This window comes from Rana temporaria, chromosome 12, assembly GCF_905171775.1.
Source record: "Rana temporaria chromosome 12, aRanTem1.1, whole genome shotgun sequence".
NCBI lineage: Eukaryota > Metazoa > Chordata > Amphibia > Anura > Ranidae > Rana > Rana temporaria.
In genome coordinates, this window is record NC_053500.1 from 113,747,169 (window position 1) to 113,765,585 (window position 18,417).

General features: G+C 42.0%; 1 protein-coding gene across 1 annotated transcript in view; it reads left to right on the plus strand.

Moving 5' to 3' along the window:
* The first annotated feature begins 14,969 nt into the window (after positions 1-14,969).
* TNNC2 (troponin C2, fast skeletal type) overlaps positions 14,970-18,417 on the plus strand; it is a 68,552-nt gene continuing 65,104 nt past the window's right edge. Inside the window, exon 1 of the mRNA XM_040330246.1 lies at positions 14,970-15,053. Within this exon, the coding sequence (XP_040186180.1) occupies positions 15,051-15,053 (3 nt within the window). The 5' untranslated portion in view covers positions 14,970-15,050. The remainder of the gene's footprint in view (positions 15,054-18,417) is intronic.

The window sequence follows — 18,417 nt, forward strand, 5'->3', positions numbered from 1 at the left end:
GTGAAAATACACATGAAAAGCGATGGATAATCTAGCCGAAATATAACGTCAGACGGCTTTAGGTGGTAGAGGTAAGGCCTATTCTCGCAGCAAGAGGTTATATGTAACGACAGCTTCTTTGGAATGGGCCACACTCTAAAGACAGCAGAGTAACGTCTCAAGCTTAGTCGCTAATTTGTGAACCTGTTAGTCTTACGTGATTTGAGAATTTACAGACGTCAAATTTGTTGTTTGAGACTTTTATGTACGAATGTCATTATCATGCTGTACTGTTTTGATAATTGCACTATATTTTGTTCTTGACTGGAACACTAATAAACTTTGGAATGTTTAAAAAAATCGCTGATCACTGCCATTACTAGTAAAAAAATAAATCATAATAAAAATGCCATAATTCAATCCCCTATTTTGTAGACACTATGGGCCAGATTCTCGTCCAGCGGCGTAGCTTTGCGGTGGCGTAACGTATCCGATTTACGTTACGCCTCCGCAACTTAGACGGGCAAGTGCTGTATTCTCAAAGCACTTGCTCCGTAAGTTGCGGCGGCGTAGCGTAAATCAGCCGGCGTAAGCCCACCTAATTCAAATTTGGAACAGGGGGGCGTGTTTTATGTAAATGTTCTGTGACCCGACGTGATTGACGTTTTTCACTAATGGCGCATGCGCCGTCCGTGGAAATCTCCCAGTGTGCATTGCTCCTAATACGCCGCAAGGACGTATTGGTTTTGACGTGAACGTAAATTACGTCCAGCCCCATTCACGGACGAGTTACGCAAACAACGTAAAATTTTTAAATTTCGTCGCGGGAACGACGGCCATACTTAACATTGGTACGCCGCACTTACGCTACCATATAGCAGGGGTAACTATATGCCGGGAAAAGCCTAACGTAAACGGCGTAACTTTACTGCGTCGGCCAGGCGTACGGTCGTGAATTTGCGTATCTAGCTGATTTACATATTTCGACGCGTAAATCAGCGTACACGCCCCTAGCAGCCAGCGTAAATATGCAGTTACGATCCGACAGCATAAGAGACTTACGCCTGTCGGATCTAATAGATATCTATGCGTAACTGATTCTAAGAATCAGGCGCATAGATACGACGGCACAACGCAGAGATACGACGGTGTATCAGGTGATACGCCGTCGTATCTCCACTGATAGTCTGGCCCACTAACTTTTTTACAAACCAATCAATATTTACACTTAGTGCGATTTTTTTTTTAACCAAAAATATGTACAGTTGTGCTCAAAATTATTCAACCCCCCCAATGCTGTAAAGGGTTTTAGGGAATTTAGTGTACATTTGTAATTGTATTCAAAATGAAATCCTACAAGGACTTCTTAAAGAACCATATGCAACTAAAATGACATCAATTGGTTTTGTAATACAGTAGTCAATGTTTCTTTTACAATTTTTCAACCCCTTAAAGACTACCACTCTGAAGAACAGAGGTTCATTGAAGTGTTTTCAATCAGGTATTGAAAACACCTGTGGATGTCAGGGAGCAGCAATAAAGCCTAATAAGCACCAATCAGGCAGCTTTAAAATGACTGTGATACTCAGCTCCTTCTAGACATTTACTGGTGTGGTTACAAACATGGTGAAGTCAAGAGAATGGTCCGGGAAGACAAGAGAAGAGGTGATTACTCTTCACAGGAAGGGCAATGGCTATAAGAAGATTGCAAAGATGTTAAACATACCAAGAGACACCATAGGAAGCATCATTCGCAAATTCAAGGCAAAGGGCACTGTTGAAACGCTACCTGGTCATGGCAGAAAGAAGATGCTGACTTTGACTGCTGTGCGCTACCTGAAGCGTAGAGTGGAGAAAAGTCCCCGTGTGACTGCTGAGGAACTGACAAAAGATTTGTCAGATGTGGGTACTGAAGTTTCTGCTCAGACAATACGGCGCACACTGCGTAATGAAGGCCTCCGTGCCAGAACTCCCAGGCGCACCCCCTTGCTGTCTCCAAAGAATAAGAAGAGTCGACTGCAGTATGCAAAAATCATGTGGACAAACCACAGAAGTTTTGGGATTGTGTTCTGTGGACTGATGAAACAAAATTAGAAGTGTTTGGGCCCATGGATCAACGCTATGTTTGGAGGAGGAAGAACAAGGCCTATGATGAAAAGAACACCTTGCCTACTGTGAAGCATGGCGGGGTGTCAATCATGCTTTGGGGCTGTTTTGCTTCTGCAGGTACAGGGAAGCTTCAGCGTGTGCAAGGTACCATGAATTCTCTTCAGTACCAGGAGATAGTGGATAACAATGTGATGCTGTCCGTCACAAACCTGAGGCTTGGGAGACGTTGGGCCTTTCAACAGGACAATGATCCCAAGCATACCTCCAAGTCCACTAGAGCATGGTTGCAGATTAAAGGCTGGAACATTTTGGAGTGGCCATCGCAGTCACCAGACTTAAATCCGATTGAGAACCTCTGGTGGGACTTAAAGAAAGCAGTTGCAGTGCGCAAGCCTAAGAATGTGACTGAACTGGAGGCTTTTGCCCATGACGAATGGGCGAAGATACCCGTAGATCGCTGCAAGACACTTGTGTCAAGCTATGCTTCAAGTTTAAAAGCTGTTATAACTGTAAAAGGATGTTGTACTAAGTACTAAGATTGAATGTCAATTGGGGGTTGAATAAAACTGATAATGATGTGAGCACAGAAAAGACATTTGTGGTTATTTCATTATAAATGTTGTAATAGCGAAGCTTTTCGGCCGCTAGCATTAAAAAGAGTTAAAAGCACCCTCAAAGTGCCGCTGCCAAAGCGCTTTGCAAGTTCCCGCGGTAGCGGTGCCCATTGATTCCAATGGCAGGGGCGGCAGAGGATCGGCCGAAAGATGCTGCTTGCAGGACTTTTTCTAATGTCCTGCAAGCGCACTGCCCCAGTGTGAAAGCACTCAGGCTTTTACACTGGGGCTGCAGGGAAGGCGTTTTTCAGGCAATTTGCAAATCCTTCCGGTCCTTAATTGGTTAAAGTGATTGTGAAGGAAAAAATATATATAATTTTTTTTTAAATAAATAACATATTTTACTTTTGTTCTCTGTGCAATGGTTCTCTTATCTGTTCTCCCGCTGGTGCTTTTGGCTCCTCCCCCCTGCTGAGAGCTCTCATAGCAAGCCACTTGCTATGGGGGCACTTATGTGGGCTTGCTCCCGAGCCATGCTTTGTGTGTCCCCTGCTCTCTCCTCACTAGCTGTCATTGACAGCAAGAAGAACTAATGTCTCCCACTGCTGCCTCTGAGCCAGTGAGGAGAAAGAGAGCAGTGAGAGCAGTGATGCTGCTCTTGTGCACAGCACTTTTAGCCTTATGTTTGGGGAAAGTAATGATGGTGTTCCCAATACTGCCTCCATTTTTCTTTTACCACTGCTGCTAGTTTTGCAGCTTCATATTACCTGCAATTACAGCTACAAGTCTTTTTGGGGATGTCTTTACCAGCTTTGCACATCTAGAGAGGGACATTTTTGCCCATTCTTCTTTTCAAAATAGCTCAAGCTCTGTCATATTGGATGGAGAGCGTCTGTGAACAGCAATTTACAAGTCTTGCCACAGATGCTCAATTGGATTTAGGTCTGGACTTTGACCATTCTAACACATGAATATGCTTTGATCTAAACCATTCCATTGTAGCTCTGGCTGTATGTTTAGGGTCGTTGTTCTGCTGGAAGGTGAACCTCCGTCTCAAGTATTTTACAGACTACAAGTTTTCTTCTAATATTGCCCTGTTTTTGGCTCCATCCATCTTTTCATCAACTCTGACCAGCTTCCCTGTCTCTGCTGAAGAAAAGCATCCCCACAAGATGATGCGGCCACCACCACGTTTCACAGTGGGGATGGTGTGTTCAGGTTGATGTGCAGTTTTAGTTTTCTGCCACACATGGCATCTGGTTTTTAGGCAAAAAAGTTCAATTTTGGTCTCATCTGACCAGAGCACCTTCTTGCACATGTTTGCTGTGTCCCCCACATGGCTTCTCGCAAACTGCAAACAGGACTTCCTATGGCTTTCTTTCAACAATGGCTTTTTTCTTTCCACTCTTCCATAAAGGCCAGATTTGTGGAGTGCACGACTGAGGCCCCGTACACACGACCGAGTTTCTCGGCAGAATTCAGCCAGAAACTCGGTTCAGAGCTGAATTCTGCCGAGAAACCCGGCCGTGTGTACACTTTCGGCCGAGGAAGCCGACGAGGACCTCGGCGAGGAAATAGAGAACATGTTCTCTATTTCCTCATTGTTCTATGGGAGAACTCGGCCCGCCGAGCTCTTCGGCGGCTACAGGACTGAACACGCCGAGGAACTCGATGTGTTTGGCACGTCGAGTTCCTCGGCCGTGTGTACGGGGCCTGATAGTTGTCCTGTGAACAGATTCTCCCACCTGAGCTGTGGATCTCTGTAAGTCCTCCAGAGTTACCATGGGCCTCTTGGCTGCTATTTTGATTAATGCTCTCCTTGCCCAGCCTGTCAGTTTAGTTGGACGGCCATGTCTTGGTAGGTTTGCAGTTGTGCCATACTCTTTCCGTTTTTGGATGATGGATTGAACAGTGCTGCCTGAGATGTTCAAAGCTTGGGATATTTTTTTATAACTTAACCCTGCTTTAAACTTCACCACAACTTTATCCCTGACCTGTTTGGTTTGTTCCTTGGGCTTCTTGATGCTGTTTGTTCTAACAAATCTCTCAAGGCATCACAGAACAGCTGTATGTATACTGAGAGTAAATTACACACAGATGGACTTTATTTACTACTTAAGTGACTTCTGAAGGCAATTGGTTCCACTAGATTTTGTTAGGTGTATCAGAGTAAAACGGCTGAATACAAATGCACGCCACACTTTTCAGATATTTATATGTAAAAAAAAGTGAAAATCGTATTATCATTTTCCTTCCACTTCACAGTTATGTGCCACTTTGTGTTGGTCTATCACATAAAATCCCAATAAAATACATTTACATTTTTGATTGCAACATGACAAAATGTGGAAAATTTCAAGGAGTATGAATACTTTTGCAAGGCACTGTATGTGTTTCTAAATGCACTGTGCATTTATTATACTCAGAAACATGTATGAATTCTAAGATGATTGGTTAATAGTGACAAGAGACTGGTATTTGGCAAGAAGCATGATACCACACTCCTGTAATACAAGCCTGGCATCCACTTAGCAGCAACTATGTCACTCTGCCTTGACCCCAGTAACACCCACACACAGGTTGAAATGTATTTGGCACCAGCTTAGTGTTGATGACTTTTCTATATCATTCTACAGCAATCAGTGCTGCTTGCCAGATAGAAGCCAGAAACCATCAGCAGAAACAACCATCATTTAGGAATTAGCATCACTGGTAGCTTTTATGGTCCAACTAAGTATCTTTATCTATGTTGGCATTTTAGCATAATTTTTGCATCTTTAGAGCACCATGTGATTAAATTAGTTTGCCATGGAATTTATGGAATGCCAGAATGGAATGTATCTATAATAAAACTAGCTAGCATTACATAGGGCCAGATTCACAGCAGAGATACGACGGAGTATCTCAGATACTCCGTCGTATCTCTCAGAGTATCTATGCGACTGATTCATAGAATCAGTTACGCATTGATAGCCCTAAGATCCGACAGGTGTAATTGTTTTACACTGTCGGATCTTAGGATGCAGTACCGTGGCCGCCGCTGGGGGGAGTTCGGGTCGTAAACCAGCGTCGGGTATGCAAATTAGAAGTTACGGCGATCCACGATGATTTTTCGCGTTCGCTATGTCGCTGCTAGTCTAGTTTCCCGTCGCAAAGTTAGTCGTCGTTTTTGGTTCCCCTACTTTACACAGCACACGTATGTGCTGTATAAAGTATGGCCGTCGTTCCCACGTCGAAATTTGAAAATTTTTCCTTCTTGCGTAAGACGTCCGGGAATACGGAAGTACGCTACGCACGTCGCCGTTCGAAAAAATTACGTCACTTCGCGCAAAGCACGGTGGGAATTTCGAAGCGGAGCATGCGCAGTAGGTCCGGCGCGGGAGCGCGCCTAATTTAAATGGCACACGCCCCTTTGAAATACGCGGGCTTACGCCTGAGGCCGCCGGCGTAGGTTTTCATTGCAAGTGCTTTGTGAATCAGGCACTTGCGATGAAAACTTGCGGCGGTGTAACGTATCTACGATACGTTACGCCGCCGCACTTCTACGTGAATCTGGCCCTTAGTACTTAGTTATACTTATGTGTGAAGGTAACAAGCCAAATACCACTTTGCAACCCAGAGACACAGATATGCTGGGATTTTTATTCTTTATTTGGCAGTCAAGGAAATTAACATAGGGCATTGAGCCAATCATTACAAAAAACAAGCATTATCAAGAATTACAATAGCACATCCCATCCAAGCTAGTACACAAACGACTGCTAGGTCAGCTATCAAATGAACCACCGGCAACTGCTTATCACAGTACACGGTGTGGGATGGTACTCAGCATCGCCCTGTACATTTCCCAAACAGTTTTATTATTTGCCTATAGAAAAAGCGAGAAACTTGCGGTCGAAAGGACCGAACCCAAGAGAGGTAAAATAACAGTATAAAACAAATTAAAAAAGAGTGGGGGTGGGGAAACCACCCCACATAGCCAAAACCTTTCCTGATGTTCCATTCGGCTAAGAGGCCAATGATGTCTGATTCCTATAATAAAAATAGAGAGTCCAGCTCTTCCAATACTTGTCTTCCTGTTTTTTCAAAATCATGGTGACTAACCATTACCCAAGTGAGCCTGATCACTCAATACCCGAAGTTCCTCCGAGCATGTATACCAAATATAACAATGAAAGCAGAAACATAAACATACCATACCACAGGACACACTGCCACCCCAGATGGCACCGCACCTGGCTTCACTTCCTGATTCCCTCACCAAGGATGGCGGCAGGGGCAGCCGAGAGCCGAGTGAATGATCGGCTGCAGGTGCTGACATCGTGGGCGTCCTGGACAGGTAAGTGTCCATATATTTAAAGTCAGCAGCTGCAGTATTTGTAGCTGTTGGCTTTTCATAAAAAAAATTTAGGCAGACCTCCACTTTAAGGCAGAGGGATGAATGTCCTGTCTCTGCCATACGGAATTTAATGTTTCCACAGAATATGGGATCCGTTGGTGTTGGAATGTTTTATAATAAGTGAATGAAGCCGGTTGCATTGACAGTGTTAGTGGACTTAAGGACAAGTTAAAAGTCTATTGGTCTTGTAAGATAGTCCTTATTACTGTCAATGTGTGTGGTTGTTGGGATGAGAGGACTGTCTAAATGAAGGCTCTATAATTTTGCGTAGTAATCTCTGATGCTGCCATGATCTCCCAAGGTAGAGGCAGATTTGGACCCCGTGGAAGTGTGGATAGTGATCCAGATTCAAGTAGAATTGCGCGATATTTGCGGGGGAGCAGGGCAACGATTTTGCGCTGCACCCCCGCAAATATTTTGCGCTGCCCTCGATTCACGGAGCAGTAGCTCCGTGAATTGCGAGGGCGCGCCGGCAAATTTGCCCGGCGTAAGCGCGCGCAAGTTAAATGATCCCGCCGGGGGTGGGAATCATTTAAATTAGGCGCGCTCCCGCACCGAGCGTACAGCGCATGCTCCGTCGAAAGTTTCCCGACGTGCATTGCGGCAAATGACGTCGCAAGGACGTCATTTGCTTCTAAGTAAACGTGAATGGCGTCCAGCGCCATTCACGTTTCACTTACGCAAACGCCGTGAAATTAAAATTTCACGGCGCGGGAAGGCCGGCTATACATTAGCATTGGCTGCCCCTACTATTAGAAGGGGCAGCCTTGCGCTAAAAGTAGCCGTACGGAAACTCCGTACCTGGCTTGCGCGGGGCCCGCGCAAGCTTGTGAATCAGTGGTAGTATGCAATTTGCATACTACACGCTGATACACAATGGGAGCGCCCCCTAGCGGCCCCCGCAAGAATGCAGCCTAAAATCTGCGAGGCATAGCCTGCAGTCGGTGTAACGAGGTTCCTGAATCAGGAGCACTCGTTACACCGGAGCAAGTAAGCACTTGCGCTGCGTAACCTATGGTTGCGCGGGCGCAAGTGCTTCTTGAATCTGGGCCAGTGGGAACAAGTGTTCTTGCTCATTGTTGCCAAAGTGTATTGGCTAGGGAACGACTACATTGATTTTCAAATGGCACTTGATGGCACTTGATCAGTGTCGCTTTTACCTTTTCAAAACAGAGGGTATGAAGCTGAAGACGACAACTGACCAGTAGCATAAAGACATTAACTGTTCATTTTTGTTTATGGAGGGTTTCTAGTTGGTGTATTCAGACTAGTATATTGGTAATAACTCGTCCTTAGGACAAAATAGTAATATAAAAAACAGTGCAATGGATAATATATAATACCTCAGTTAGTGAATAGATTACTTAATTTATTGCTGCTAGCATTGGCAAGTGTTCCTACAGCTATGTAAACTAATTAAGTTAAATAAAATGCAGCACAACCCTCTAAAAAAACAATATTATCCACTTGCCGATCACGTATTATGGCTTTACTGCTACAGTGTGGGGCAGCTGTGCAGAATTGAGTATATATATATATATATATATATATATGAAGTAAAAACCGGAAGATGCCTAGGAAACGCACCTCACAGTAAACACACCAAGCACTATTAGGCACAAATTTAACCCTTTGATCGACCTACATGTTAACCCCTTCCCAGCCACGTGTCATTAGTGCAGTGACAGTGCATATTTTTAGCACTGATCACTGTATTAGTGTCACTGGTTCCCACAAAGTATAAGTTAGTGTCAGACTACCCGCCATACTATCACAGTCCCGCTATAAGTTGCTGATCGCCACCATTGCTAGTATAATAAATAAATAAATCAAAATTCCAGTGTATATATACCATGGTTTGTAGACGCCATTTGTGTACAGTGTTACATGGTTTGTGCTCAGTTGATTCTGGGTTGAAAAATTACCCCATGGGTTGGGGGGAAATACAACCCATTATAAGAGTTATGCACACCACTGTTAGAAATATGTTTTTAGAGATGCAATATGGAATAAATCAGATGGCCTGAAGGACATGTTTTCAGCACTTAATGAATAAAACAATATATATTTTATGTATATCTGCTTGGTTCATTTGGTACTCTAATAAGTCCCTGCCACCAATTGATGGTTTCCTTTTTGTTTGCTAGTGGTAAGCAGGGCAGCCATCAGGAATTATGGGGCCCCTTACACAGCTTCAGGCATGGGCCCCCTGGAGTAGAGAACCAGGGGGGGGGGGTGCTGCCGCCTGAAATTGAGAAGCGGGGGGGGGGGGCTGCTGCGAATTGAGACGCGGGGGGGGGGCCTTTACAAAGAAAAGAATAAATAAAATAAAAAATATATAAAAAATAAAAAGGGGGGTAGCCATCCGGGGCCCTGGGGACCTCTGGGCCCTTTAATAAAAAATATATATATATATATATATATATATATATAAATAATTTAATTTTCTTTATAAAAAGAAATTACAAAAAAGGGGGGTTGCCATCCGGGACCTCTGGGCCCTTTAATAAAAAAAAAAAAAATATATATATATATATATATATATATATATATATATAAAAATAAACATTTATAAAAAAAAAGGGGGGACCTCTTAGCCCTTTAATAATAATAATAATATTATATATATATATATATATATATATATATATATATATATATATATATATATATATATATATATATATATATATAAATAGTAATAAAATAATATAAAAAAAATGTATTTTATTTAAAAAAAAAGGGGGGTTGCCATCCTGGGCCATGGGGACCTCTGGGCCCTTTAATAATAATAATAATAATAATAATAATAATAATAATAAAAATATATATATATATATACATATATATATAAAATAAATAAATACAAAAAATATATAAAAAAATATTATTTTTTTTATAAAAAAAAGGGGGGTTGTCATCCGGGGCCCTGGGATCTCCGGGCCCCCCGTACCCCTAAAAAAATGGCCCTTTAATAAAAAATAAAATAAAAATATATTAGAATTATTATTTTTTTTTTATAAAAAATAAATAAATAAAAGGGGGGGTTGCCATCCGGGGCCCTGGGGGCCTTCAGGCCCCTGGAGACCTCCGGACCCCTGGAGACCTCCGGACCTCTAAAAAAAATAAAAAAAATTGGCCCTTTAATAAAAAATAAAATAAAAATATATTAAAAAATATATATATATTTTTTTATAAAAAAATAATAAAAAAAAGGGGAGTTGCCATATGGGGCCCTGTGGGCCTCCGGGCCCCTGGGGACCTCCGGACCCCTAAAAAAAAAAAAAAATTTTTTTTTTTTTTTTTTTTAAAGGGGGTTGCCATCCGGGCCCCTGGGGACCTCTGGGCCCCTTACAGGTGTAATGCCTGTACCCCCCTGATGGCGGCCCTGGTGGTAAGCTGTGTCTACTTGTCTTTATGTTAAAAAAAAGATGTGTCTACTTGTCCAGAAGTGGACGTAGAGCCACGTCCCTGTAGCGTATTCCAGGAGAGATCCAGGGGGTCCACTTTTTTAAAGGGGGCTTCCAGATTCCGATAATCACCTCGCAGCAGACCCCCACAACCACCGGGCAAGGGTTGTGGGGATGAGGCCCTTGTCCCCATCAACATGGGGACATCCTCCCCATGTTGAGGGCATGTGGTCTGGTATGGTTCGGGGGCGCTCTCTCACCCCCCCTCTTTTCCTGCGGCCTGCCGGGATGCATTCTTGAATAAGGGTCGTGTGGATTTTTGGGGGGAACCCACGCAATTTTTTTTATTTTGGTGCAGGGTTCCCCTTAAAATCCCCTTAAAATATAGATTTTGAGAGGGACCCCTACGCCATTTAAAAAAAAAAGACTGGTGCAGGGTTCCACTTAATATCCATACCAGACCTTAATTTTGGTTCGTTTTTTTCAATGACTTTTATCTGTATTGCCGGGACCCGACAAATCATTATAGCCGCGAGTAGTTTTAAATTACTTTTTTTGCTTTAGAAATGTCATGTTGAGCAGGGACTGTTCTAAACACAGGAAAAATGCTCTACAGGCATACTATAGACACCCTAGGTACGAAATTTAAAGGAATATTTCACTTTTTTTGTTTCACTTTAAGCATTATTAAAATCACTGCTCCCGAAAAAATGTCTGTTTTAAAAGAAACATTTTGCATTGATACATGTCCCCTGTGGCAGGACCCAGGTCACCAAACACTTTTTATGACCATAACTTGCATATTAATCTTTAAAATTAGCACTTTTGATTTCTCCCTTTTAAAGGGTGTTCCATGGCTTTGAAATTTGCCGCAAACACCCCAAATTGTTTGCTATTCGGGGAACAGGTAAACACCCAATGTTTGAGTCGAACTTACGTTCGACTTGAACATCGGCTCATCCCTAATTGTCAGCTCTTAAAATTCTCTATGTCTGTACTGGAGTGGCTTCTGCATGAGCATGTGTCTCTCTGGTTTGAAAAAGTTGTAAAATTACCTAAAAGGTTGCTCAGCTCCCCAAAGTTCCCTCTGTGTGCAACGGTCGTTTTTCGGCATGAAAAAAAACGTTGTTTTTCAGCATGTCCAAAAAACTAAGTTTTTCCAACTTCATCATTAAAAACGATGTTGCCCATACACCATCGTTTTTGAAAAATGATGAACAAAGCGCGGTGACGTACAACACGTACGACGGCACTCTGAAGGGGAAGTTCTATTCGCCTTTGGGCTGCTTTTAGCTGATTCCTTGTTAGTAAAAGACGATTCGCGTTTTTTTGTCTGTTACAGCGTGATGAATGTGCTTACTCCATTATGAATGGTAGTTTTACCAGAACGAGCGCCCCATCTCATAACTCGCTTCTGAGCATGGGCGGGTTTAAAACGTAGTTTTAGCCCACACACGATCGTTTTTTACAACTCGAAAAACAACATTTTAAAAAACGACGTTAAAAAATGCAGCATGTTCGAATAATTTTTTTTGTCGTTTTTCAGAAGCTGAAAAACAATGTGAAGCCCACACATGATGATTTTAAATGAGGTTTTTAAAAACATATTTTTTTTCATGACGAAAAATGAGCGCGTGTACGCGGCATAATACACAAGATCAGAAAATCGTATGAACAATACCACTTTCAAAGTAATCGTACGGTAATCTGATCGTTAGTACACAGCTTTCGAGAGCCGATCACAACAGTTTGGAAACAACAGTTTGGAAACTATTCGAAGGGACAAACACAAACATTTTTCTCCTATGAAACCCGATAGCACAATTTTTGTTTTATCAGTACAGTTTTAATCCAAAAATACAATACATTACATCGCTTCTGAAGTTGTATTCTGTCAGATGAGACTTTTCGTAAATTGAGTAACCTCTTCATTTTCGATATGTAAACCAGCATGCATAAAAAAATGGATGATCATTTGTCCAATATTATTATCATGTGTACATAGTTTCATAGTTAGTCAGGTTAAAAAAAGACCATCTAGTTCAACCAAAAAAATAAATAAATCATACAATCCCATATACACAATTCTTCACCCACAGTTGATCCAGAGGAAGGCAAAAAAAAAAAAAAACAGCAAATCATGATCCAATTTGCTACAGCAGGGGAAAAAATGTGTTCCTGATCCCTTGAGAGGCAATCAGATTTTCCATGGATCAACTTTACCTATAAATGTTAGTACCCAGTTATAATATGTACATTTAGGAAATAATCCAGGCCTTTTTTAAAGCAATCTACTGAGGTGGCCGGAACCTCTGGAGGGAGTCTATTCCACATTTTTCCAGCTACTTTAACACTGGGGCCACTTTAGTGGCGCTTTACCGTCATTTTGCGGCACTTTTCACCCCCCGCTAGCAGCCAAAAAAAAGGGTAATTGGTCCTTGGGGCACAATCCCTCCGACTGACACCAACAGTGGGGTACAATTCCTTCCACTGATAACAACAATGGGGCACTATTCCCCCCACTGGCACCAAAGATGGGGCACTATTCCTCCCAACTGGAGTCCCAGTCTTTGTATTTAGGGTTCAATATTGAGTTGGCCACTCTTTGCAGATATAACAGCGTCAACTCTTTCGGGAAGGCTGTCCACAAGGTTTAGGAGTGTCAATGGGATTATTTGACCATTCTTCCAGAAGCGCATTTGTGAGGTCAGGCACTCATGTTGGATGAGAATGCCTGGCTCGCAGTCTTCACTCTAATTCATCCCAAAGGTGTTTTATTGGGTTGAGGTTAGGACTCTATGCAGGCCAGCCAAGTTCCTCCACCCTAAACTCGCTCTTCCATGTCTTTATGGACCTTGCTTTGTGCACTGGTATGCAGTCATGTTGGAACAGGAAGGGGCCATCCTCAAACTGTTCCCACAAAGTTGGAAACATGAAATTGTCCAATATGTCTTCGTATGCTGACGCTCTTTCACTGGAGCTAAGGGGTCAAGCCCAACCCCTGAAAAACATCATACCATAATCCCCCCTCCACAAAATTATTTGGACCAGTGCACAAAGCAAGGTTCATAAAGACATGGGTGAGCGAGTTTGGGGTGGAGAAACTTGACTGGCTTGCACAGAGTCCTGACCTCAACCTGATAGAACACCTTTGGGATGAATTTGAGCGGAAACTGCAAGTCAGGCCTTCTCAACCAACATCAGTGCCTGACCTCACAAATGCGCTTCTGGAAGAATGGTCAAACATTCCCATAGACACACTCCTAAACCTTGTGGACAGCCTTCCCAGAAGAGTTGAAGCTGTTATAAATGCAAAGGGTGGGCCAACTCAATATTAAACCCTACGGACTAATGCCGCGTACACACCATCACTTTATGTGATGAAAAAAAACGACATTTTCTGTGAAGTAAAAGGTGACGTTTTTGAAACTTCAATTTTCAAAGACGAAGTTGCCTACACACCATCGTTTTTCTCACAATGTTCTAGCAAAGCGAGGTTACGTTCACCACGTTTTTCCATTGAAGCTTGCTTCATAAGTAGCTTCTGGGCATGCGCGGGTGAAAAAACGTCGTTTTAAACGACGTTTTTGCTACACATGGTCAATTTCTGTGAAGTAAAAGTTGACGTTTTGAAAAACGACACATAAAATTGAAGCATGCTTCAATTTTTTTTGGTCGTTTTTTAGAAGACATAAAACGACGTTTTCCCCCACACACGGTCAATTAAAGTGACGTTTTTAAAAACGTCATTTTTTTTCATCACATAAAGTGATGGTGTGTACGGGGCATATGACTGGGAGGCCATTAAAGATCATATGCCTGTAAAGGCAGGCGTACCAATACTTTTGACAATATAGTTTATGTACGTAGATTGCTCTAGCCCTAACAAATTTTGCATAGAGCATTCAGACTCAAAACTGATAACTAAACGACTGCTATGGTGTTATGCGTATTTGTAGCAAATTCCATGACATGAACAGTCTCCTTCTTTATATTTTTTTTACTTGACATTTCTCAGAATGTAAATAGTCTGTTTGCCTGCACCTCGCGACATAGATTGTACCATGGCCAGTCACGTTTGCAGCTGCTTCTATTTCTAATCTGTTCCCTGATGGTAGGGGCTGAGGAAGTCATCTGATACTTATTCTTCTCCGGCCCTTCCAGACCTTGTCGTAAATCCGGGGGCTCCAGCACTTTCACAGGGAGGGGTTGCTTGGAGAGAGGGGGGATGGCAAGTGCTGGAAATTCCCTTTAACTATATACAGGGAGAAGAGTGCCATGTGTTCATACATGTCACTGACCCCTCCCTCTTTACCTGGTCTTTTATTTTTGTGTTGGCCCCCCTCCCAAGTCACAGGCTAAATTTGGTAAAATGCCCGTCTATCCAATCAGGGGTTAGCTGGCATGGGATTGGGACTGGGGGGGTGTTGTAGTTAGTGGCATCCAATCAGGGCCGAAGTGGGAGCAGGTGTGTGAATGGGCACAGTACAAATTGGAGGGAACTCTTTAAAGAGAAATCTTTGAGTGTCTGTACCAAGGAGCTAGCAGATACCTCCAGCTTGTCCTTTCTTTCCGCAGGCGTTGAGGTGAACCGCCAAAATGGTAAGTGAACTGAAACCAATGGATTTTTACCTTGTGTCGTAGCGGGCAACTCTAGTTTCCAGACCGGACACGTGTCACCTACACACAGGGATGTTTTATAGAATCTGGAGCAAATAGAAAAATACGGTTCATTGCTCATAGCAATTAATTATAATTCAGCTTTCATTCTGCACCCTGAACTGGAAATGCCAAACGTGACTAAGGGCAACAGCGATATGTGTCTTTTCCAGGTTTCAGGAATCATGCTGCTTAGAGATACGACTAAGCACATTCCCTAACAGTATGAGAGATGAATGTCACACATACGCACGCTCATTCATTAGTCATCACTGAAAGGAGCTGTCACCGGAAGTTTCGCCCTGTCCCCATTCATGATGGATGGCTTTGTCATCCACCATGTTTTATTGAATTAAATGGGGGGTGGGCATTATATGATTCCTGGGCTGTAAAAATGATCGGAGAGTGTTTATTTAATGGTGATTTTTAATCTACTGTAATATAACCTTCAAATTCTATGAATTGTGTCTCTGAGGCAAATGGTTTTATGTCTTCGTAAGGGAGCTGTGATATTAATCGTGGCACTGGTTTAAATAGTGATTTGTATTTTTGTATGGCGTCTTACAATTTAGAATCCCACCACGGCTAAAAAAAACTGTATTCAACTGAGACTTATTTGCCTCATGAAATACTAAGACTCATTTGCCTCATAAAATGCTGGGACTTAGTTGCCTTGTGAAATACTGAGACGTATTTGCCTCATAAAATACTGAGACGTATTTGCCTCATGAAATATTGGGACTTATTTGCCTCATGAAATACTGGGACTTTATTTGCCTCATGAAATACTGAGACGTATTTGCCTCATGAAATATTGGGACATATTTGCCTCATGAAATACTGGGACTTTATTTGCCTCATAAAATACTGAGACGTATTTGCCTCATGAAATATTGGGACGTATTTGCCTCATGAAATATTGGGATGTATTTGCCTCATGAAATACTGAGACGTATTTGCCTCATGAAATATTGGGATGTATTTGCCTCATGAAATACTGAGACGTATTTGCCTCATGAAATATTGGGAGTGGGACGTATTTGCCTCATGAAATACTGAGACGTATTTGCCTCATGAAATATTGGGACATATTTGCCTCATGAAACACTGGGACTTATTTGCCTCATGGACAATAGAAGTGCATTCTGTGTCTCCACTATTGTCAATTGCACTCTTATTGCTACACAATTACATATCTGCTTAATAGGGTTGCTTGGTATAAATGATGATATGTCACCCTTTATCCTTAATAATGCATAAACGTAGGCTCCTGTATATCTTGTAAAGATATAAATGAATATTTTTTTTTGTTGTAAAGTATTTTTATTGAGATTTATAATATACATACAACTTCAGCTGCAGTTGCGGGCAACAGTCACCGGTGACAGTAAATTGTGGAGTGTATGAATATTGTTTTTATCTAATCTGTTTTCATTTAACAAAGATAGACAGTAACAGTTTTGGGGGTACAGAATCAGCTAGAGAAGGAAACTGGTACACATCAGGTGTGCAAATAGCATCCACAATCATCAAATGCATCATATAATCAACTTAGAACATGACACTGGCTGCCATGAATAAAGGATGTGATTTATGACCGCATCCAACTGTTGATATGTGTTCCCTCCATTAATCGAGAGTTACCGTAAATATGAGTTTTTAAAGAAGCCAGAGTCTGAGCTGTTTTTGTATATCACAATGATGCCACACAACTGAATATTTCAATTGTGTTAGCTATGGATATAGGAAAATACAGCACCCAAATGATGACTTTTATTGGGTGATTAAGGTGGAAAGCTCTCGAAACTAACTGGCCATACATGGAGGGTTACTATTATATAAAATAATCAGACTCTCGGATAATTACCCCATTTCCTAGCAAACACTTCTTATCATTATTACAGTTTACATTGTACTCAAGGTGTCTCAACTATGGTCACTTTTAGGTCAATTGTCACTTGTATATGGAACAGTTTTATGTCAATATTCCGATCGCACACGTTCCTGGAAAGTATGGCTCTTAAAATGGTGGGTGCTATAGCGATTACCAGTTGGGTCCTGGAAACATCAAGCTAGTGAACATATTCGCCAGCACACCATGGATCAACACTTCCGTCCAAAGGTTTCTTTTATTGGGAAAGATCACATCACAAAAATTGGTGCAACGTTTCGGAGCTGCGTCGGGCCCTTTCGCCAGGTATGACGTTGCCGTGCAGCACCCCTTTGTCAGGTATGTGACCACATGCCTGACGAAGGGGTCCTGTGCGGCTCCAAAACATTACACCTATTTTTGTGATGTGATCTTTCTCATTAACAGGAACATTTGGACGGAAGTATTGATCCATGGTGTGCTGTCAAATATGTTCACTTACTTGTATATGGAAGACATCTTGAAATTGTGCAGTTTTTTGGCCTTAAAAACAAAGTTTTATTCTAGTTCTAACTGAAAGTGCAGTAACCCATAGCAACCAAGCAGAATCAATTTTGTTCCAGTCTGACTTTAGCATAGTGTCTTCTGATTGGTTGCAATTGGTCACTAAGCATAATGCCGCGTACACACGATCGTTTTTCGGCATGGAAAAAAACGTCGTTTTTCAGCATGTCCAAAAAACGAAGTTTTTCCAACTTCATCATTAAAAACGATGTTGCCCACACACCATCGTTTTCGCAAAATGATGAACAAAGCGCGGTGACGTACAACACGTAAGACGGCACTCTAAAGGGGAAGTTCTATTCGCCTTTGGGCTGCTTTTATCTGATTCCGTGTTAGTAAAAGACGATTTGCGCTTTTTTGTCTGTTGCAGCCTGATGAATGTGCTTACTCCATTATGAATAGTAGTTTTACCAGAACGAGCGCTCCCGTCTCATAACTTGCTTCTGGGCATGCGCGGGTTTAAAACGTAGTTTTAGCCCACACACGATCATTTTTTACAACCCGAAAAACGACATGAACATGAAAAACGATGTGAAGCCCACACACGATCATTTTAAATTACGTTTTTAAAAACGTTGTTTTTTTCATGCCGAAAAACGATCGTATTAGACAATTAATCTCCATGTTCAGCCAATAAGCTTGTCAGTTCAGTTGCTATGTGTCTAATCTTGATACAGACTTGATACGGAGCGGTAGGCTAATTTGCGGGATACATTATATGAGCAAGAGCAGCAGGACTGACGTGTAAGCTGTGTGAAGTTTCTTATTGGGGTGCGGCTGTAACTATGGAAAGACCAACCCATGGTACAAATGAAGCTGTTTAATGTGCAATGTAGAGGGGCTGATCCGCATAACTGACATAGTGAGTGTAAT